This window comes from Camellia sinensis, chromosome 2 (genome assembly GCF_055761805.1).
Source record: "Camellia sinensis isolate YWXY chromosome 2, ASM5576180v1, whole genome shotgun sequence".
Taxonomy (NCBI): Eukaryota; Viridiplantae; Streptophyta; class Magnoliopsida; order Ericales; family Theaceae; genus Camellia; species Camellia sinensis.
In genome coordinates, this window is record NC_138962.1 from 155,261,935 (window position 1) to 155,284,561 (window position 22,627).

General features: G+C 40.5%; 1 protein-coding gene across 1 annotated transcript; it reads left to right on the forward strand.

The window, feature by feature from the left end:
* The first annotated feature begins 259 nt into the window (after window positions 1-259).
* LOC145820402 (putative disease resistance protein RGA3) lies at window positions 260-7,155 on the forward strand. Its single transcript, XM_082915857.1, has 2 exons — window positions 260-4,982; window positions 7,019-7,155. The coding sequence occupies exon 1, from the start codon at window positions 663-665 to the stop codon at window positions 4,965-4,967; it is 4,305 nt and encodes a 1,434-aa protein (XP_082771983.1). The 5' UTR covers window positions 260-662; the 3' UTR covers window positions 4,968-4,982; window positions 7,019-7,155.
* The last annotated feature ends 15,472 nt before the right edge of the window (window positions 7,156-22,627 follow it).

Consider the following 22,627-nt stretch of genomic DNA (forward strand, 5'->3'; position numbering starts at 1 on the left):
ATTTGTACCTAATCCATAAAAGAACTAGAAAATGATTTTTAAAAAATAAAATAAAAAAAAGGCTAGAAACCAGGAAGTCCAACGAGAATGAAAATTCAGCAATATTAAACATTATTCATAAAGGCCAGCCTCTCTCTCTATTCATATCTCTTCCTGATCAGATCCACCAATTATACAGAGAAATTAATAAAAAAGTAGGTAGCAAACAAACTGGAAAAATGGCCAATGAGATGAGACTCCATTATTGTTGACTTCTAATTTCTTCATACCCCTTCTTTCACCAATTCCTCATTTGCTTTTGGTCACAACTTATAATCTTCAACTACTACTCATTTGCAGAGCTTCTTCAAACTGTTTTTTTTCAATGAGTTTCTGACTTTTCAGATCCTTTACAATTCCAAAGTTGTTTGAAGTTTGCAGAGTTTGATTCTGTTTTTGATCTCTGTATTGCTTCGTTTCTTACCTTTCATATATTTTTTCTGCCAAAGTTGTTCCAAGTTTGTAGAGGTTCTGCCTGTTCTTGATCCGTGTATTGCTTCATTTTGACTCAATTTCTTACCTTTACCACCAAAGTCTGTTCCAAGTTTGTAGAGGTTCTTCAGTCTGTTCTTGATATCTGTGTTGCTTGGTTTCATTACCTTCCTTCTTTCAGAACAAACACCATGGATGTATTTGGGATCTTTATCTCTTCATTCGTACAAGCTATGGTTGATAACTTGTCCTCTTATTTTAGCAACTTAGTGAGCACAGCCGACGCTGGCACTGGCATCCAGAATCTGAAGAAGGCATTGGAGGATTTAGAGGCTTTGTTGGCTGATGCAGAGAACAAACAAGTGTACGACAAGGATATCAAAAAGTGGCTAGAAGAGGTTCAACCTTTGGCTTATGATGCAGATGACTTATTGGATGATTTTGCAACTGAAGCTCTCAAAAGGAAGCTAATGGCGGAGGAGACGACGATGGGAAGAAGACCAGCTAAGTTTCCACGTCTCTCTTCTATTGTTCCATTCAATTTAAAAACTGGGTCAAAGCTAAATGAGATTACTAGTCAATTACAAGAAGTTGCCTCAAAAGGAAAAGATCTTGGTTTAGATAAAAGACTTGTTGGGAGGATGTCTACAGATTTACGGCAGAGATCACAAACTACATGTTTGAGGGAGCCTCACATTCATGGCAGAGATGAAGCCATCAAGCAAATTATGGAATTGCTACTTGGGGATGCACCTACTGGAAATTTTTTTGATATAATTCCTATTGTAGGAATGGGTGGGATCGGCAAGACTACACTAGCTCAGCACATTTACAATGATGAAAGAGTGGAAAAACATTTCAATCTAAAAGCATGGGCATGTGTATCTGATGACTTCGAAGTTATGAGAATAACAAAGGCAATTCTCGAGTCGTTCACTCACGGTTCATGTAATTTTAGTAACTTAAATGAGGTGCAAGTTCAACTTAGCAAAACGTTGGCAGGGAAAAAGTTTTTGCTTGTCCTAGATGATGTGTGGGACTATGGACGTGATGGGTGGAATTTGTTACGATCCCCATTTGGAGCTGGAGCACCTGGAAGTAAAATCATTGTGACAACACGAGACACAGGTGTTGCAAAGCAGATGGGAATGGATAAATATCACAATTTGCACAACTTATCACATGATGATTGTTGGTTAATCTTTGCCCAACATGCATTTGAGAATAGAAATATCATGGAATGCCCAAAATTGGTATCGATTGGTAAGAAAATTGTTGAGAACAGGTGCAGAGGCTTACCCTTGGCAGCGAGGGCCCTTGGCAGCTTATTATGTTGTAAACAAGAAGAACATGAATGGAAAGAGATACTAAACAACAATATATGGAATGAGGAAAGTGGCATTCTCACAGCATTGAAATTGAGCTACCTTCATCTCCCTGTCCATTTGAAGAGGTGCTTTTCCTACTGTGCAATTATCCCAAAGGACGACGAATTCATGGAGGAGGAATTAGTCTTGCTATGGATGGCTGAAGGTTTAATTGAGAAACCAAACGATGGAGACCAAATGGAAGATTTAGGCCGCAAGTATTTTCATGAATTGGTGTCAAGATCATTTTTTCAACCGTCAAGTGGTAACAAATCGCAATTCATAATGCATGACCTTATCAATGATTTGGCTCAAGATGTAGCAGGGAACAAATGTTTTAGGTTGGAAAATAATTTAGAGGGTGGCAGGCAGAACAAGATTTCGGACAAAGCACGCCATGCATCTTATGTTGCTAGCCGTTTTGATGGAATCAAAAAATTTAAAGCTTTTGATGATGCCAAATGCTTACGAACATTCTTAGAATTTTTGCCACAACAACAATTTCACTCTGTAACAAAGTACTTGATGCATGATTTGTTGCCAAAGTTGAAATGCTTGCATGAGTTGCGTTTGTGTAGTATTGGGATAAATGAGCTACCCGATTCCATTGGAGATCTAAAGCATTTACAGTACCTTGATTTATCCAATTCTGGGATTACAAGGTTACCTGACACAGTGGTAACTCTCTACAATTTACAAGTCTTGCTTTTGAAATATTGTCGTAAACTTCAGAAGTTGCCTCTAAACATGGAGAGGCTGGTGAACTTGCGCCATTTTGACATGATTGGCATGCATATTCCATCATCAGAAGAGATGCCACTACATATAGGTAAATTAACTAATCTCCAAACATTGTCAAATTTTATAGTGGGTAAAGATTATGGGCGTAAAATAGGAGAGTTGAAAAACCTATCACACATTCGAGGGGCAATACACATATCAAGACTAGAGAATGTCAATGGTGTTAAGGATGCAAGGGATGCCAATTTAACATCTAAGGAGTTAAAAGAGTTATCACTAGAATGGGATGAATTTTGTAATTCACAGAATGACATAGTTGAGAGGGATGTGCTTGATGTGATGAGACCTTTCATATTTTTGGAACGACTCACCATCAGTGGGTATGGCAGTACAAAATTTCCAAACTGGGTTGGAGATGTATCGTTCTCCAAAATGGTGTTCATGCGATTAAAAGGTAGCAAATGTTGCACATCTTTGCCACCACTTGGACAACTACCCTTGCTTAAAGACCTTTACATTGAAGGAATGAGTGCAATAAAGCGCTTGGGTTGTGAGTTCTCTGGGCAGCAGTGTGGTGCCAAACCTTTCCCCTCTCTAGAGAGACTGAGCTTTGAGTTGATGCCAGAATGGGAGGATTGGTCTGCTTTTGAAACAGAGGGAGTTCAGCCATTTGGTCATCTCAGTAAGCTTTCCATCATAAATTGTCCCAAACTTGTTGGAAGATTACCAAATGATCTTCCTTGTCTCAATTCTCTCAAAATTGATGGTTGTCCGCAGTTGTTGATTGATGTTTCGAGCCTCATTCAGCCATCACTTGCATCCTTGTCAATGAATAATGTTATGCTCCTAAGCCTTCCAGCACTCTTAGGGACGACGAACACGATTGAACTTGGTTCCCTCACCTTGAATATTAGCCATGTTACAGTTCTTGACTCCCTCGGCGATCCAAGCACAACTGATGAAGAGTTACTGGCTAATGAAATGTCTAAGCATCTGACTTCAATAACTGCTTTGAGCATTTCTCATGTTGAAAAACTGGCATTCCTACCGACATGGTTTACTCGAGATTTGATGGGACTTGAGAAATTGAACATTAGTAACTGCCAAGAACTCGTAACATTGTGGCGGAATAAGGTGAGAATGCAAGTATGTCTCCCTTCCCTCTGCCATTTGGAGATTTCTGATTGCCCCAAACTGGTTTGCTTGTATGAAGAAGAGCAAGAAAAAGAAGGAGAAGGTTTGAAAAAGCAGCAACATGAGGGGCTGCCTTGCATGACGAGACTCAAGTATTTAACAATTGAAGAGTGTGCAATGCTGAAGAAACTGCCACAAGATCTGCACACATACACATCTCTTGGGGTGCTTACAATCCGCAATTGTGCAAGTTTGATCTCTTTTCCAATGAAAGGTTTGCCATCTATGCTGAGGGAACTTAGCGTTTCAATGTGTAATGCTTTGAAGTCCCTACCCGAGTTGATGACACTCAATAATCTGTTAGAGTTGCAGGTTTCTAGCTGTGAATCACTCACATATTTATTGTCAAGAGGTGGGCTACCATCCACACTAAAAAAACTTTGGATTCGTTCGTGTGCAAAGCTGGAGTCACTTTTTGCAGAGGAAGGGATCAAAATTGATTGTCCATCTCTTGAAACTATTGATATCGGATTTTGTGGGAGACTCAAATCTTTACCTGAAGCCAATAATCTCAGTGAATTGTGGATAAGAGGTTGTCCTAATCTGGAGCCCCGGTCACTTGGTGGTCATGATGAGAACAACAACATCAACCAACTCACTTCGCTTCAAAAGCTATGTTTATATAGATGCAGAGCAGGAATAGTCTCCTACTTTGTCAAGGAAGGGAGTTTTCCCACCAACATCACTTCACTTCGTATCGAGGATTTGAGAGGGGACGACGTCGGTCAACTTCCACTTCCGCCTCCATCCCCATTAGAGTGGGGTTTGCACAAACTCTCTTCTCTTACAACACTCGAACTTGAAGGCCCAGATTGGCCGTGGGGAGATACGGTGTCCTTTCCAGAAGAAGGGATGTTCCTGCCCACCTCTCTCATCAATTTGACCATCGAAAGCTTCCCAAATCTGGAAAGACTCTCTTATGAGGAGTTTCAAAACCTCACCTCTCTCCAAAGACTTGATATCTGGAATTTCCCTAGGCTCGCGTCCTTTCCAAAGGAAGGATTGCCTCCCTCTCTTTTGCATCTATCGGTCCATAACTGCCCTGAGCTTGCGACCTTTCCAGAACAAGGCTTCCCTCCCTCGCTTTTGTCACTGGTGATCCGTAGATGTAATCTAATACTGAAACAGAAGTGTGTAAAGGGGAAAGAATATTGGCCCATCATCCAATACATTCCTGAAGTAGATATACAATAAGCAGCCAACTGCAAGGTACAAACATACCCACGCAAAATCTGTCGTACCATTTTATTTATTTTCTCATTACTAATATCATCTCAGATTTTTATCACAAGTGGGAGTTTACTATCCATTTCTTTTGGATTGTAAGGCAGTTCTAGTTTATTGTGAATGTTGAAATTACTGATTAATTAAACACACTACTCTGTTTTACAATTCATCCCTTGTCTTTTCCTTTCAATTCATTCTCTTAATTTTCCGTTAATAATGAATGGATAATTTTCATTCTCATTTGTTATTTTATCTTGTATTATTCATAGGTGTTGATGGAAAATTGCCCTATTTGTACTTTTGAAAAAAGTTTTGAATTGTGCGTTTGGTTGTGAGTTTTAAAAATAATTTCTGAGTTGAGTTTTGAGTTATGTGTTTAGTTATAAGTTTTGAAATTTTTTGATTATAATTAATTGTTTTACAGTTAAATTCACTATAAGAAAAAAGGGATATGGCAATGCTTTTGTATGCTTTATTCTGATATATGATTGCTTGTTTTGTACAAAGATAAGATGATATATTTTGAATTTACCATTCTCGGCTTTTATGTTGTGATTTTCCTATTTCAGTATAATTTAAAAATCAAACCAAACATGAAATTTAAAAATCAAATTTGAACACCAAAGGTAAAGTAGTGTTTTATTAAAATTCTGTTGGTTTCACTGAAATTGCAAATGCAATCTTTCTCTACTTTCAGGATTTTTGTAGATTAATTATTGACTTCATTTTCATATCAGACAATGCTTATGTTAGAGAACATATTCTTCTCATCTGGAAATTGGATTGGTTGTTTAATTATTATTGAAAATAAATAAATAAATAAATTTTTTGGGTGGTTAAAATTAGTTGGATTTTTGTTTGTTAGGTAAGTAGTCATTTTTTTATTATTGATGAAATTTTTTGGGTGGTTAATATGTATATGTATATGTTTGTGATTAATTAGTCACTATTATTTGTATAGTGTAGGCACCTGCATTTTCTATTAGGTGTAAATCAAACTTCAAATTATAGTGAAAATCCTAAGTGATTCGTGATTAGATCAAGATTAAAATATTCCAAATCCCAATTATTCAAAACACTCAATCTAAAATCAACAAGCACTTACGAGAGTGATTTTAGTTTGTTTGTTTTTAAGAATAAATAATAAATCAACACAAACGATTTTTACGTGGAAAAAACCACAATTGAAGAACCTTCAATTGTAATCAAAAACCACGGGCGAACCGCCACTAATCAATCCACTACTGAAGACCGAAAGATTACAAAGATAATACACAAATTACCCAACCCAGTCAATTTGTCCTCGAATCTTCTGTAACTCTTTCACCACGCCTTCGTCACGGAACTGATCAATCCTAAAGTTGATCCCACAACTTCGCTTGTCGAATTAACGACTACGTATAGAATCAAACGCCTTTTGAAACTCTACGTTTTAACCTTCGGATTCCACCGAAGATTACTCTCTTGAATATAAAGTATCAAACTCCTTGATGTATGAATCTTAATGCATAAGTTTAGAACTCTCTCAAGAACATCAAGGAAAACTCACAAAAAACTCAGAAGAAAACTTCAAACAAAACCCTAGGACTCTTAAATAGGATCTAGGAAAAAAAAGTAATCCTAAACTTAACCTAAACAGGTATAAATAGAGAATCTGAGTCCACGATCTCCGCTCGAGCGCTCCACATTCCGCTCGAGCAGCTTCAACAAAATATGCGTGTGATTAAACAGGAAAAATTCTGCTCGAGCGGGAAAGACAAAAATACAGGAAAAATTACAACTTTAACAACTCAAAGTTTTGTACCCGGATTTGACAATAAAGGGACCTAACATATAGTCATGTTCTTTTGGGTTCCATCGCTAGCAAGTGTTATACCCTCTTTTTTATTTTATTATTATTATCATAGTAGTGTTTATGTTTATTTGTATTATCTTCAAGGCCTACTTGCTCACTTTGATCTTCTCTCTCTTCACTCAAAATTTTTCATGAAATTTCTGATTTGAATATATATATGCAGTGATGAAGTTAATATTCCAGATCTGAGATTGTAGATATGAAGGGGTATGAGTTTTGGAGTGGCCCCTTGAATGAGTTTTGACTCAATGAGGTGTGTATATTTTGTAGTGTATAATTGATTTATTTATACATATGTAGCTGATTTTTTTCTTTTTGAATTTCAAAAAGGCAACTTTAATAAATTTGTACTAGCTTGTAGATGGGTCACTCCAAAAGCTTTAAGTTCCATAAATTCTATTAAAAAAAATTTAAACTAAACAACATTTACTTTGTTTGGTTTTCAGTGATTTTGAGTTTTCAAAAACAATACTGAGTTTTTTTTATTATATATATATTTTGTGTTTTGTTATCTTTAGATGGGGAAAATATATATATTTCTTACTTTTTAAATGTAATTAACCTATATGCATCTAAAAAGTAAAATATTTGTAATTGTTTTTTTTAAAAATTCAACAAATACAAAAGAAAAAAAAATTAAAATATACTAATTTTTAAATTTTTTTATTTTTGTATGCAAGTGAAGTTTTAAATTATTTTTCATAAATATTTTACTTTTGAAAGGTATCTAAGTGTGTAGATTAAGTAAATCTACAAAGTCAAAAAATTACTTAAAATATTTAAAAAGTTCACTAAAAATAAAAAAATAAAAAACTCAAAAACTAATTTTAATAATTGTAAGAGTGATTTAAACTTCTCAAAACAATAGATCATGAATTTATATTTGATGGGGGCCTCTTAACTTTTTTAATGAGATTAATTTATATCAAACAAAATATTGATAACATAAATAAATTTTTTTTTCTTTTTAAATTTTGATACTTTGATGGGTTACTCAGACACCATCGGTTACTATGTGGAGTCGCCTCTAAACAAGATACATTTCCACTACTTAGTGGTGGACATTGATCACATCGACGACTACGATTGGGGTGGCGTTGCTCTAGTCACCCTCTATAGATATGCTAGTGTTGTCATGCGCAGCTGAGAGATGACCATCGAAGGGCATTAAAAACGATGGAAGGTACAATTTACTGTTTTATGTCATTTCTACATTGCACATGTCATTTATGCATTTATTCTGAAATTTTTGCCTCATCTTGTACTAATCAACTCTTTGAATTGTAGATCTAGAGCTTTGAGTATTTTAGGGCAAATGTCCCTGACGCTCAAGAGATGGACTAGCACGTTGTCTCTTGGTCCCGACTATACTTCTATTAGCATCACTGCCAGGCCCCACAGTTATCGACCTTTTACAAGTTTAGATAGTATTTCGACATAGTGACCCCTAATCAGGCAATTGGCTCAATCCCTCTTCAATCATGTACTATGTTGCTTTCATTCATTATGCTATGAGATTTCTAAACTTCATGCTTGTCTTGTTTGTGACTTGGGCGTTGGGGATAGGTGTGGCATCGAATACCGTGATGTGCTTCGTCGCGGTGTTCGACATCACTCTAGTAAGTTGGAGAGGATTTTGCTAGAGGGCCCCTTCTGTCGAGTTTGGTATTTCGGCAAGCGAGGATGCTGCTAGAGTGCTTGCCGTGGTACCAGATTGCATGCGGACTACTAACACCTTCACTCCAAAGGACATCATACCAGCTATAGAGGGCACCAATGTAAAGATCTTCTCTAGTGTGGCATCTAATTCCTTCATGACCACGACTTCCATACAAAGTGAAGGCAGAGATGCATATATGGCACAGTACAATCCATCTGTCCCCAATATTGTGATGAATTCATTACGTATGCACCTTGTGTGAGATAAGCGTGTGTGTTTGTGTGTGACTACTTCTCTCTCTTTTTTTCTTTTTTTTTTTATGAAAAATGCTAGGAACCCACCCTTACAAATCCTGAATTTACCTTGAACGTGTTTCTGTAGTGGAAATTAAATTAATGAAGTATGGGGTCTACATATGAAATGAATCTAAGCCATTGATTTCTTTTTTTAGTAAATTCTAAGTAGATAAGGGTGAGTTTGTAGTATTGTTGTTTTTTTATAGGAGACAGAGTTACTATTTCATTCGACCAATTATTTTATTTTATTTTTTATTTTTTTGCCATAATTTCATTTTTACAAGTTTTTATTTTCAAAACCATAACGGTATAAATTTTAACCAATTGAGATTTTACTATGTTAACATTAGCTTAGACAATAAAATCCAACCAACCACCATCACTAACCATCACAATAATCATAACACATTTTAATTATTATATCAATTTTCTTATAATTTGAAATATAAAAATTAAATAAACAAAATCCAAAATTGATTAAAAAATAAATTTGTTCCAAAAATCATAAAATTAATCAAGATTTTTGAAGCAAATCAATTTTGTAGGAACCTCCATAACTAATTTATGTATATTGCACATACATATCACTCCCTATATTAAAGACTCCAACATGAAACCCATACTTTGATGTGCACACCATGCCTTTTTGGTGATTATATATATATATATATTTTTGAGAAGCAAAGAAATAGATATATATTAGCTTGAGTAGCCTTTAGCTTGTCTAGATAGTACATGAGTCCATATTAACTTTAGAAATACAAAGAAAATCAAAAGTTAATATCATTAATAATAGCCGCAATACTCCAATCAGGGATGCCTTGCCGTTGCAAAGTAGCACCAAGGATCCTCTAGAGTGAAATTTCTCTAAAGTTTCCTAGAGTGCTACATTGTGTGGTTGAGATTTACTGGCAAGTCACATCAGAAAAATTGATGTGACTTGCCAGTAAATCTCAACCACACAATGTAGCACTCTAGAAAACTTTAGGGAAAAATCACTTTAGAGGATCCTTGCTCGCAAAGTAGATACCAAAACTTGACTGTCCGTGAAAATAGAGATGCTTAACAGAGGCTGGCCTTTGGCCTAATGAATAGCTTACCAGCACGCTTTAACTTCGGCCAACAATGGAGAAGGAAGCTGCAGCCTAGAAGCATAATCTTGAACCTGTGATTGATCTATATTGAAGCAAACATGTGAGAACCCGAATATAAAAATTAAGTAAATAATTAAATAATAATAATATTACAATCTCAAATATTTTGATGGTGAATCCTGAAGTGCAAATTAAATATTTGGAGGGTTTTTTAATTAATTTTAAAACCTAAAATAAATTTATGGTGAAAGTCTTCAATTTAAAGGCAAGATTTATTATTTAAAAATAAATAAATAAAATAAAATAAAATAAAGTGTAAAATTAGTAAGCATATTTTGATCTAATAGTAGTTGTATTTTATTTAAATTAATGGAGAGATAAAATAAAATAAAATAAAGCAAGGATATTTATCTAGAGTCATTTATGTTATGTATAACAAATAAAAGAAAAGAAAAACCCTAAGGTTCCTAATCAACACTATAACAGCAGCGACAGCAGCCACGGGGAGAGAGAGAGTTTGAGAGAAAAGAAGAAGAAACAAAAGGGGATTGCAAACAATGAGTAATTTTTGGGTGTGGTAGGTCTTTATCTTTCTTCTTTTCTTTGTTTTTGTTCTTTGTTCTTACTTTATTATTATTTAGTTCATTAATGGAGAGGTTGTAGATTTATGTATTTTGTATATATGTATACTGTTAAGAAATCTTAGGAGTTAAATTCATATATAAAGAATGGTGTAATTCTTAGTCCAAAAATTCTGCACAGAATCACAAACTTTAAAAATCAAGAAACCGTATCAAACGGATGAATTTTAATCTGAAATTTTTACAGTAGATTAATTACATATTGAATTGCATATCTGAATTTTTTCATAATTTTTGGGAGTCAAAATCTATATAAATTGAGGTATTCAAATCTGTCCAGGAAACCAGTCCGAAACAGTAACTTTGGAAGTGTTTTTCTCTTTGGGTATAAATCCGAAAATTATCAAATTAGTGCCATTAGAACCAGTTATGAGTCTAGTTTTGTACATTTTTTGGCCTTGCGTTGATTGCTCGTGTATACTAAGAGAACCGTCAATTTCCTTAAAGTGCTGCAGAAAACAATCTGTTTAGATATAATAAATTGTAGATAATTAATTTGATAAGCAAATCAAGTGAAACCAATTGCGTTTGAAACTTAGGATATATTAGTAGATATCTGGAGGGTTTTAGAATTTTTCGAACAATGTGGAGTGGGTTTTTAATTTTCAAAGTTAGCGAAGAGATTGGAAAAACTCTGTTTTATCTTAAAGTCACTTTTAGTTAAGTTTCGATCGGAACCTATGTCTTGGGTGATTTTAGACCGTGAAGAACATGAACTTAGGTAATATTTAAGAGTAACGGTGAGTTGGGTTGAGCTGTGTTAGTGCGCTTTAGTTTGGGGTTACTTAGTTTATTATTCCTTTTAGTATGTTTGAATTAGTAGTGACGTGTAGCTTTAATACTTTGTTCAAGGCAGTAGTTGGACTTTCATACTCTATTCGAGGATTATATTATTTCGTTTCAAGGTGAGTAGTTTCATGCTACGTATTTTTATAAATGCTCCCCTACCCTGAACTGTTAGAAAATTAAATTGTTGTTTCAAGACTAAACTGTTTTGATAAATTATTATATTATCAATGGAATCAAATTATTTCTGAAACATGTGTGAACTTGGCATATTGTAAACTATTTGTTTTGGTATCATGTTTATAATGATGAATCACCATGTTTTGCGAAACTGATGTGTATTGATTATTGGGACCATGTGTGTATTTAGTCCAGGGAAATTATTCCACTGTGTGTGGTGACTCTGGCCAGTAGGGAACAGATCCGGGTTGGGCCGTGATGACTCTAGTGCTCAACGATTGTAAGGAAAAGACCTTTAAAAACAACTAGGTGACCTTCAATCGGATCGTCTTTGATAAAAGGCCCAAGTGCCACCTTGAGGATGACTCTTAGTTCGGTATTGGGTCCAACGGGGCTTCTAGCCTTGAGAAATGTGTGGCATATTATTTGTTTTTCTTGGTACCCAGAAAATTATTGGTGTTCATGTTATAATCTGTTTTAAGTGGAAAATGTCATTTATCATGTTCTTGCGAGACATGAGTATTTTAAGTGTTGAACTGTGGAACCTTCTTTTTGAAACAGATTATATTTACCAAACTGTATGCCAATTTAGTTTTTGTGATATATATCTTATTTTGGAATTGAATCATATTTTCAAAACTGTATTTACTATCCATGTTGATACTCACTGAGCTATCAGCTGACTTAGTTGTTTACCATTTCCAAGTGTTAGAAGGACTTAGAGTGGATTCACGGCGTAGCGGGGACTCAATTGCATGGACCTCTAGGGCATTTATTTAATTTGTTTTAGGTTGCTTTGTCGAGTTTTGTGCATACATTGTGGTTGGGTTTTATTTAGAGTTATTTTATTTTGTGGGCGGTTTGTGTACCATTTAGTATATATATATTTTTAGGAAGTTGGTTATGACTTGTTTTTCACTTGTGGCATGTCACTGGATTGAGTTTTGGTTATTTATTATTGGACTATTGTTTAATTGTTCAATGTGATATTGGATTCGTGTTTAGGCTTGCGTGTGCCTTGGGCTAAGGCCCTGTGGGCCACGGCCGATCATACCTGGGTTTGGGGTGTGACAAAACACATGCCACGCCCGCACTTTGATCAACTTCCCGCCACAAACCATCTATGACAAAAGTCCACACCTAGTAATCTATCACATTAGAGAGAGAATTTGCGAGCATACATATATCATCATTATTACAAACATCAATAGTAGATGTTAAGCTATTAAAGCCTACTCTAAACATGGGGATGATCTTCAAGTAGCATTAGAGGTAAGCTCTTCAGCAAGAAGATTTGCTTGTACTTCTGTCGTAGTCATGCCTTTAAACACGTAACTATTTTCCTAACGCCAAACAATCCAAAGAACAGCAATGGATTGAACAATAATTTCATGATTCCAAACCTTCTTAATCTATTGTTTGAACCAATCCCGAAAAAACACAGGATTTCCTCTAGAAAAATAAGGCCTAATGAAGAAGCTCGCCAAACCCATTGAAAATACTAGCATTCCACAATCTCGATCCCTTTATCACGTCGTGGACAACTAGGTGTAGACACCCCATTTTTGACCGACCTTAAGACTCAGACGTCACCGATTGAGCGCTTGGTGATGGTGCATTTTGTGCTCGTTCAGAAGTTTCAGAGTCGCGACCGTGAGCCCTGCCTCCGGACTTCCGAACCCTTTTCTGTGCCTTGTCTCGGTTTGCGAACCAGACTCGGTTTTCTCTGTTTCTTTTCCTGAAGGGAGGGAGAGGTCCCGTAGACCATCTCTCAATGTCCGTAGGCTACATTTGGTGGCCGTAGGCCATTTTGCCCATTTCGGAGTCCGGTTCCCGGTTTTCGGGACCGTTGGCCGTGCGCCTCGGTTCGGGACCGCTTAACCATCTCCTATTGCTCTGATTTTTAGCATACATCTTATTTGCTCCCTTTTGAGGGACACTGGGGGCTGAGAAACCCACTTCAAGGTCGAATACCATTTTCGGTGCTTAACAGCCCATTTTCGGGACCCCGAACTGCGTGTTTTGGCCCCGGAACGTTCGTTTTGCAACGGTTTTCGTTCATTTTTGGCAGGTACCTCTGTTTTATCACGAGGAAGGTCACTGAAGGGTGGGAGGCCAGCAATTGTTGCAGCAGCCAGTTATCTCTCCTCCGGAGCCTCCCGGCGCCCGTTTTTCCAACTTCCGGGCTAATGTTGAACACATTGGAGTTAGTGTTGCCAACTTTGAACCACATATCTGTGATCTACACACCTGAGAGGCCACTAAAAGTTGGTGGCCGGCCATTAAGGTCACCTGACCCTTTTGACCCCTTTCTTCCGGGCTAATGTTGAACCCCTTGGACCTTTTTTCTTGAACTTTCAACCACATATCTGTGATGTACACACCTGAGAGGCCCCTAAAAGTTCATGGCCGGCCAGTAATTCAAATTGACCCTTTTGAACCCCTCTTTCCGAGCCAATGTTGAACCCCTTGGACCCACTTTCTTGGAATTTTAACCACATGGTTGTGTTGTACACACATAGGGGTACCTCTCCAATAGCTAGCCGGCCAGAAAATCGCATTGACCCTTTTGACCCCTAGCCGGCCGGCTAGGGGGTGTGGCCGGCCGGCCACCTCCAGCAAAAGTAATGGACCGGCCGTGTTCTTTGCACTGTGCACTTTACAGCTGTGGGGCAATATCCCCCAGATATTTTCTGTATCCGGGGGATATTTTGTGGGGGAGTTTTGCTCTCCTTCTCCCCCACCTTTACACCCCCTTTTTGATCCTTATAACCAGCTGGTGGCCTCCTTTCTAAGGGTTAGAAAATTTACTCTTCAAAGCTCCATAGCCAACTCTATCTTCTTCCTTCTCAATTCTTCAAAAAACCCTAAGTCCCTAACCATCATTCCTTCTACACCACCAAGCTCTACCACCACCATCTCATTTCCAGCAGCAAGGAGGGATTCTTGAAGGCTAAAGAAGCTGCAAATCCATCCAAGAAGCAACAAAAGTTCGAATCTTCAAGGGTAAGTAACACTTTTACCCTTTTGAACATTTTTCTTGATCTATTTCTAAGCCCCACTTCTTTTTGGTTTCAAGCTCTGGCCCTAACTGAAAAGGGCCATATTTTGAGCTCATCTTCACTTCTCATTAAGGGCTCAACCCTGTTTGAGCCCTCCATAATACACTTGCTTCATTGGTCATCTTGTATGTCATAGTTTTGCATGCTATTTTTGACCCATGAGAAATTTATTTTCGAGCATGTTGTAAAATGATATAAGGCTTATTTTGAGCCCCTCTTCAACATTGAGGAAGGGCTCAACATTGTTTGGTATTTCCATGTGCCACTTGTAGTTCAATCCCTTATTTGGCCCCATTTTTGCATAAATTGATAGCCCTCTTTGCTTCTGTTTTTGGACCTTGGTCCGAACTGAAAGTGGCCTTGTTTTGGCCTATACTTCATGTTTCATTCACAACTTTTTTCTGTTTGGTGATTATTTTATATACTTCATGTTATAGCACCTTTTGAGCCTTGTTTTGCATCACATTTTTAGCATATTTGTATACTGATTTTGAGGCTGCCATATACTGTAAATGTTCATATTTTTGGTCCATCTTCAGTGTTGTAGAAGGAAATTTTTCAGTTTGGGTTTAGCTTATACCACTTGCTTCATTACCCCTCTTTTGGCCCCTATCCTTGTATGCCATTTTTGCCATGTCTATACTTGCTGTTTGGCCATGTTTATAACTGTAAAAGTGCATATTTTGGGACTGTCTAGCTTCTGTCTTTGCATTGCATGTCCATATTGTGCATGTTTGGCATGGCTATAGGCCATTTCGGATGCCTAATGTTGCATTTCGGGTCATTTCCTTGCATTTCATGTCATTTCGCTTCATTTCGGGACTGTTTTCCCCCATATTTTGTTGCTGAAATTCCATTAGCATGCTTGCATATCATTTTTGCCATGTTTCATTGCATTTTATCATCGCCTCGGTTTGCGTGCCCGTGTGCACGCATTTCGAGGCACTCCGTTTTTATCCGCTGGCATCCGATGTGAGTGTGGCTGAGGCTCACTCATGTTGGTATAAGCCCATTTGTCATTTCCATATCATTTCATTGCATTTTATCATCGCCTCGGTTTGCGTGCCCGTGTGCACGCATTTCGAAGCACTCCGTTTTTATCCGCCGGCATCCAATGTGAGTGTGGCTGAGGCTTACTCATGTTGGTATAAGCCCATTTGTCATTTCCATATCATTTCATTGCATTTTATCATCGCCTCGATTTGCGTGCCCGCGTGAACGTATTTCGAGACGCATATCATCGCCTCGGTTTGCGTGTCCGCGTGCACGTATTTCGAGACACATATCATCGCCTCGATTTGCGTGCCCGCATGCACGTATTTCGAGACACATATCATCGCCTCGGTTTGCGTGCCCGCGTGCACGTATTTTGAGACACATATCATCACCTCGGTTTGCGTGCCCGCGTGCACGTATTTCGAGACACATATCATCGCCTCGGTTTGCGTGCCTGCGTGCACGTATTTCGAGACACATATCATCGCCTCAGTTTGCGTGCCCGCGTGCACGTATTTCGAGACACATATCATTGCCTCGGTTTGCGTGCCCGCGTGCACGCATTTCGAGGCATCTCATTTTCATAGCATTGTGTATGTTAGGATTGCATCTTAGTTGCATTTCATGCATATCATGCATATTGCATCGTGCTCGGAATAGGAGTTAGTCCGGGCACGGGAAACGAGGTACATTTCGTACTCCGAGTGACGGAATGTGTCTCAATTCCCCAGTCACCGACACTCCGGATTATCCATGATGGAGTTAGGTTTTAGCTGTAGTTTCATATGCATTCATCCTATATTGAGTCGTGCATTTCGACTCTTCGGCCATCATGCCTCGGTATGCGTGATTGGTGGCACGAGGATCGAGACATGCATATATCTGTGCAAATACATTGCTATGCCCCTTTCCTGCTCTCTGTTGCAGCGAAACAAAGAATCAACAACCTTTTGGAGCTTGGCACGCATTTCAAGAACAGGTGTAAACAGAGGCTAATTGGGGCATTCCGGTGGATTTCCGCGCAAGACAATCCGGACATGCATCATCCATCAGAAGCAAGGCGGTCTCTGGCTTGCACGCCAGTTTTATTTGCTTTCTTAGTTAATTCATTAATTAATTAGGATTTTGTAATATTTTGGACTGTAATATTCTTTTATTCGGGACTGTAATATTTGGACTGTATTATTTATTCGGACCCTCTCTGCGCGAGGGCACAACTGTAATAAGTGTGGGTGAGTGTGATGTATGTCTTCCAACCCCACGTCTTTTTTTCCCTTTTATTTATCCGCTTATAATGGTTAGATTAGAGCATGTTTAAATTAGCATACAGTATGACAACATGTTTTGCATTCATTCATCTGTATTGCATGCACCGGGCTCGGCGCACCATACTAACTGCATCGTACTTTCAAATCCAAATTGAATACATGTTAGTTGTAGCATTTCATATACCATCTTAGAATAGCCGAGCCTACTATAGTTGCATTTTTGCATGTGTTGCATTAGGCATTTCTGTATACTTAGGATCATGCATGATTTCTAATATAGTTTCTATTTTGGCTTGGAGTACTCGGTGAGTTTTATGCTTTAGCATCCTTGCATGCGTGTGAGTGTTGCCATGAATAGCATGCTTACCATGAGGCTATGTGCTTATGTGATATAACTGCCTGAATGCCTGTGGGTGAAGGTTGGGTTAGCTGAATTGGAGTAAATCATCAAATGTTTCAAGCCTACCTGCGGGTAGCAAAACTTCCTTCAAAAAAGGCAAGCATGAAATGTTTTGTTCCAATTTGGGCGACCCGGTCTATACTTATATGCTGTGAGCATCACGTAGTAACCTAGGCTAATAACCGGAATAAGAATTCGCAATGTTTTCAAAAATTGATATCATGATTAGTAGAGGCCGGTCTATGACCGGGCGAGCGGGGGTGCTCACGAAGTGACCTTCCCCAATCGTACCCAAGTTCCCGAGCCGAGGCAACTTTGGTGATGACGGACACGTGGCCTTTTGGCACCGAGTCAGGGTTTCCTAAATTTCCCAAAATAAAATATTTAGGTGGCGACTCTGTATCTGGCAAAGCAGTCCATGTTTGGCACTTCTTTCAAAAATCAGTTTTCCTAAAATGATTTGCCAGATTTGGACTCTTTGGTTCAGACTTAGAACCGTGACTACGAAAAGTCGAGTCCGAGCTGTAGCGAGGTCCCCCGCGGGCTTGTTACAGTTTCTGGCGACTCCACTGGGGATTTAGAGAGCTTGACTCGAACTCATGATATCTGTTTTTGACTACACTTGTGTGTTTCTTTGCATTGCATTTGCATTGGTGCGCCTAGGACACCGTGTTTGCCATCTGCTATTCCTGAACGGTTTGCCGGAGGCTTGTCTTGTCAAGGCATGACCATAAGGCTGACCGGTTGTGGGCTCTGCCAGTATGGGAACACAAACCCCGGTTTTACCGGGGCACCCTCTTTGACCATTCGGCCTAGTGCATATTCGGATCCATAGTGACTATTCCAAATTAGAACAGGTTGTTTACCCGTTTATAGGTTGTTTGAGACCGCTGTGTGCATAGTGAAACCCTAGCTCCTGACAAAATAGGACAGGGAAACCCTACCCCAACATAGGGGTGTTTTGGCTCTCACTTATCTGTTATGTGCTTTAGAGTGCGTCTCTACAGGAATGCATGTATCAGTATATAAGTTTGGGCATCAGGCCTGCGGGCATCAGTTCAGAATTGTCAGTATCAGGCCTGCGGGCATCAGATCAGTATATGAGTTTGAGTATCAAGCCTGCGGGCTACGGTTCAACGTTGACAACACCAGGCCTGAGGGCATCGGTTCAGTACATCAGTTTGGGTATCAGGCTTGCGGGCATCAGCCAGTATTGGAGAATTGGTTATCTGCGGATATCAGATTCTGTTTTAAGGAACAGTGATACAGGGATGATAATCAGTGTTTGCGGACAGTGTTTATTCAGCTTATTGACTGTGTGTTGATTATGCCCGACTGTGTGTCATGCATTTCATTTTAAGCTGTTATGCTGCCCGTTTATCTGTTTATTTATTTCCTTTTCGCTTTATTTATCTTTTGCTAGGGTCAGTTTTAGCACGATTGCTTCCAACCCAACAGGCATTCCCCAAGCACCTTGGACACGAGGTCGTCGACTCCATCGATCTGAGGATCTAATCGACGGACAGCCAGTGTTCCATTCTCTTCCCCCTGTTACAAGAAGGAAGCAGAGAAAGCGCAGTACATCTGAGCAGAGAGCACCAGAACAGTGGTATCCCCCATTAGTGGACATTTGGATTGAGATCCCCATTGAGTCAGATCTGCCAGTAGTTCAGACAAATCGGAACAGTATGACGGCACCGACAGGAGTTGAGGAAATGATACGCCAAATGCAGGAAACTATGCGGGCCATGCAACAAGATGCTGTCCGCCGGGATGAGCTTGCTAAGCAACAAGCTGAGATTATGACCCAACAGGCTGAGCTTATCACCCGACTGCAACAACAGAGCACAGCATCTGCTTCGCACCAAATCCCTCCTCTGGCAGGAGCCCCATTACCTGAAAAGGCTCCTGCTATCCAGGACGTCCCTCCAAACACCCAGACTACTGTACCGACTATCCAAAATCTGCAAGAGGACACAAGTCTTCCAACGGGGCCAGCTCCGCCCCCGATTCCACCACAACTGTCCAAGGTCCATACACCCAATCACCCGGACTCTCCATCCGAGGTCGAGGTTGATCAAACAGCTCTGAAATTGAGCAAACTGGAGAAACTTTTCAAGAAATCCCAAGGGGCCAAGGCTATGCCGGATATCGGAGATGGATATACCGAGGAGGCCGTAACGCTCCCCGATAGATTCAAAATGCCACAAATCGACCGTTTTGACGGGACCGGCGACCCCATGGTCCATATCCGATTGTTTGCGGATGTCTTGCGGCCAATGGGCCTTACGCGACCACAGAAGCTCTCACTATTCGGCCAAACCCTGTCGGGTGTGGCCTCCCATTGGTACGCAAGATTACCAGATGAAGTGAAGAAGAATTGGGATGAGATGGCTGAAGCCTTTGTCACACAATATTCATACAACACTCAGATCGAGATCACAACCCGTGATCTTGAAACGACGAGGCAAGAGCCCAAGGAATCTTTCTCGGACTTTGTGATCCGATGGAGGGCAAAGGCGTCAACGATGACTTTAAGGCCTACTGACAAAGATCAAATTCGGATGATTGTGCGCAATCTCCACCCGAAATTAATGCAGAGAATGATTGTAGTCCCCTTCCCTACTTTCGCAGATTTACATGACATGGGGGTGTAAATAGAAGATGCTATGAGGCAAGGTCTGTTTGACCAGGACAGAGAACAACCGAGGAGGACCTTCAATCGCAATAACAATGCAGGCCCGAGCGGCGCTGCAAATACGAGAGCCTCGGAAGTTAGTATGGTCACCACCACTCCCCCTCCCCCTCCAAGGCCCATGACTGCCACACCATTCTCCGGCGCGTCCGGAAGCAATACACAAAACAACCGATTCCAACCACGAGGCCAAAGAACCTTTACTCCACTATATATGCCTCTGACCAAGGTCCTGGGAATATTGATCAGGAAAAATCATTTAAAACCCCTGGAACCAAAGCCATTACCGAATCCACTCCCCCCCTCTTACGACCCGTCAAGGTACTGCGCATATCACCAACAACACGGTCATGACACCGACCGTTGTTACAGATTGCGTCATGAGATTCAAGATCTTATTGACAAACAGGTGATCGCGCCTCCTGATAAACCCAATGTCACAACCAACCCTCTCCCACCACATAACCAAGCTCCTCCTCCCAAAAGAATTAACTTTATCCAGACTGGGGTCGCATCTTACGATCCCAGCATCTATATTACGTCCACTCACCTACCCAAGCCGAAGGTGCTCCTCCCCGATTGCACTGACTTCTTGTGCATGGTGGACATCTCCAAAACCCAACCGGAACCGGTGGTGGTGACCAACGAAGACAGGACAGGGCAGATTTTGGGAGAGACTGAGTCTGTTGAATCTGGGACTGGGCAGAATTTCGCTGGGGGAGTTTATGATCCAAGCAAGTACATCCTATCAACGAGCCGAATTGGGCTAAGTGTAGAATTGCCAAAGACAGGAGAACTATGCATGATCCGGGGGGATGGATCTGGGCTATGGGCAGATGAGCTGACAGCCGTAGAGGAGGACTTTGCTAACTTGCAATTTCTCGAGGACCAGGAACTGGGGGATGCATCGATTAACTGGTATGATTATGAGGAATCAGAGGAGGCCACGGGATGGCTCGAAGATCAACCGGATGCAGTGGGGGAAACTCAATCAGAACAGAGCCCGGCAGGGGCAGAAATATCAGTTGTGGCCGGAACGGCCGAAAATCAAGTTGTACCGCCGGAGAGCGCCGGTGTTAAGAATTCCGCTCAAGATATGGGCATTGTAGATACAGGAACTGTTGAGCAACCAGCTGTACTGACGCAGCTGGAACAAGAAAAATTTGAGGCTACTGAGAGAGCCAGAAAGGCAAAGGGCCCTGAGGGGACTGAAAGTGCTGTGTGCACAAAGACAGACAATGCTGCGAGCATATGGACAGAGAGCACTGAGAGTGCGAGTAGACCAGAGCCAGACAGGTGTCTGTTGGCTGCCAGTGGAATGTGGTGGGAAGATGACGATTTATGTCTTGCCCACACCGATGAAGACTGGGGGAATAACCAACCGGATGATACTTGGTACCTCGATGAGGTTGACCATATGACAAGAAGTGGGCGGTACTTCAAGCCCCCACACCTGGACCAACCCGAGGCATCCGGGAAGGACAGAGAAGCAGAAAGACAGAAGGAGAAACAAATTGAAGATGAAGCTGTGCTGAAACAGTTGAAAAAGATACAAGCAGACATCTCCATCTGGGGACTGCTAATGGCATCACGAGTGCACAGAGAAGCTGTCCTATCTGCTATGGACAAGTCCAAACTCTCCATAGACACCACGCCTGAACAGCTGGTTGGGCTGGTTTTTCCGGGAGGAGGTTCCCCGGCATTAACCTTTTCGAACAAAGAGCTACCACCTGAGGGCACAGGTCATAACAAACCTCTCTACATCTCTGTCGAATGTAGAGATAAGTGGATACCGGTGGTACTAGTTGATACCGGGTCTGCGATCAATGTCTGCCCAACCAGAACGGCATATGCAATCGGGTTAAAACCCGCAGACTTCGTCCCAACCACCCAAGTGATCAGAGCATATGACAATACCAGCAGAGAAGTGATGGGGACTGTTAAAATTCAAACCAAGGTTGGTCCAGGACAACACAGTATCGAATTTCATATCTTGGACGTTCCCGCAACCTTTAACTTACTTTTGGGGCGACCGTGGTTGCACCAGGTCAAAGCAGTCTCTTCCACTCTACATCAAATGCTAAAATACCCCCACGGGAAAGGGGTAGCGATCGTCTTTGGGAATTCATCAATCCATCCGCCGCCGGAAGTGTCCACGCCTGTCTTGGAGATCGAACACGGCACGGAGGATGTGTTTTTGTCGGGGTTCACCTTGGCCGAGGCTCAAATAGTGCAGAATGTCATGGCTGTGAATGAAGGCACGTACGTTAGTGCTCAATCTATATACCTCATGAACAAGCTAAAACATATCCCTGGGATGGGATTAGGGAGAAGCGGCCGGAAGGGCGTCTCAGTATTGGCCGAAGTGCCACACAACCCCCACGCCTTTGGACTGGGTTATCTGCCCACCAAGGAGGATTGGGTGAGGAACGGAAAAGAAATGGCCGGAAGGGCCAGGGCAAAGAAGGCCGGGAAGCCATTTGATTTAATGCACAGGCCCATCTGGGGTACCCTAAACGGACGTTTCGTCCGGGAGGGGGAAGATTTTCCATTCTGCGGCTTCCCGGAGCCATGGCTAAACGCGAAGGGGGAGCGCGTGCCTGGTTTTGAAATCTTCTTCGACATACAATTATCTGGGGATGACGTTGCCGAAGCGCAGACAGACCCACCAACTGAGGTTGAACAATATGAAGC

Excerpts from the sequence above, each read along its gene's own strand:
- LOC145820402 (XM_082915857.1), top strand. The coding sequence starts at position 663 with ATGGATGTATTTGGGATCTTTATCTCTTCATTCGTACAAGCTATGGTT.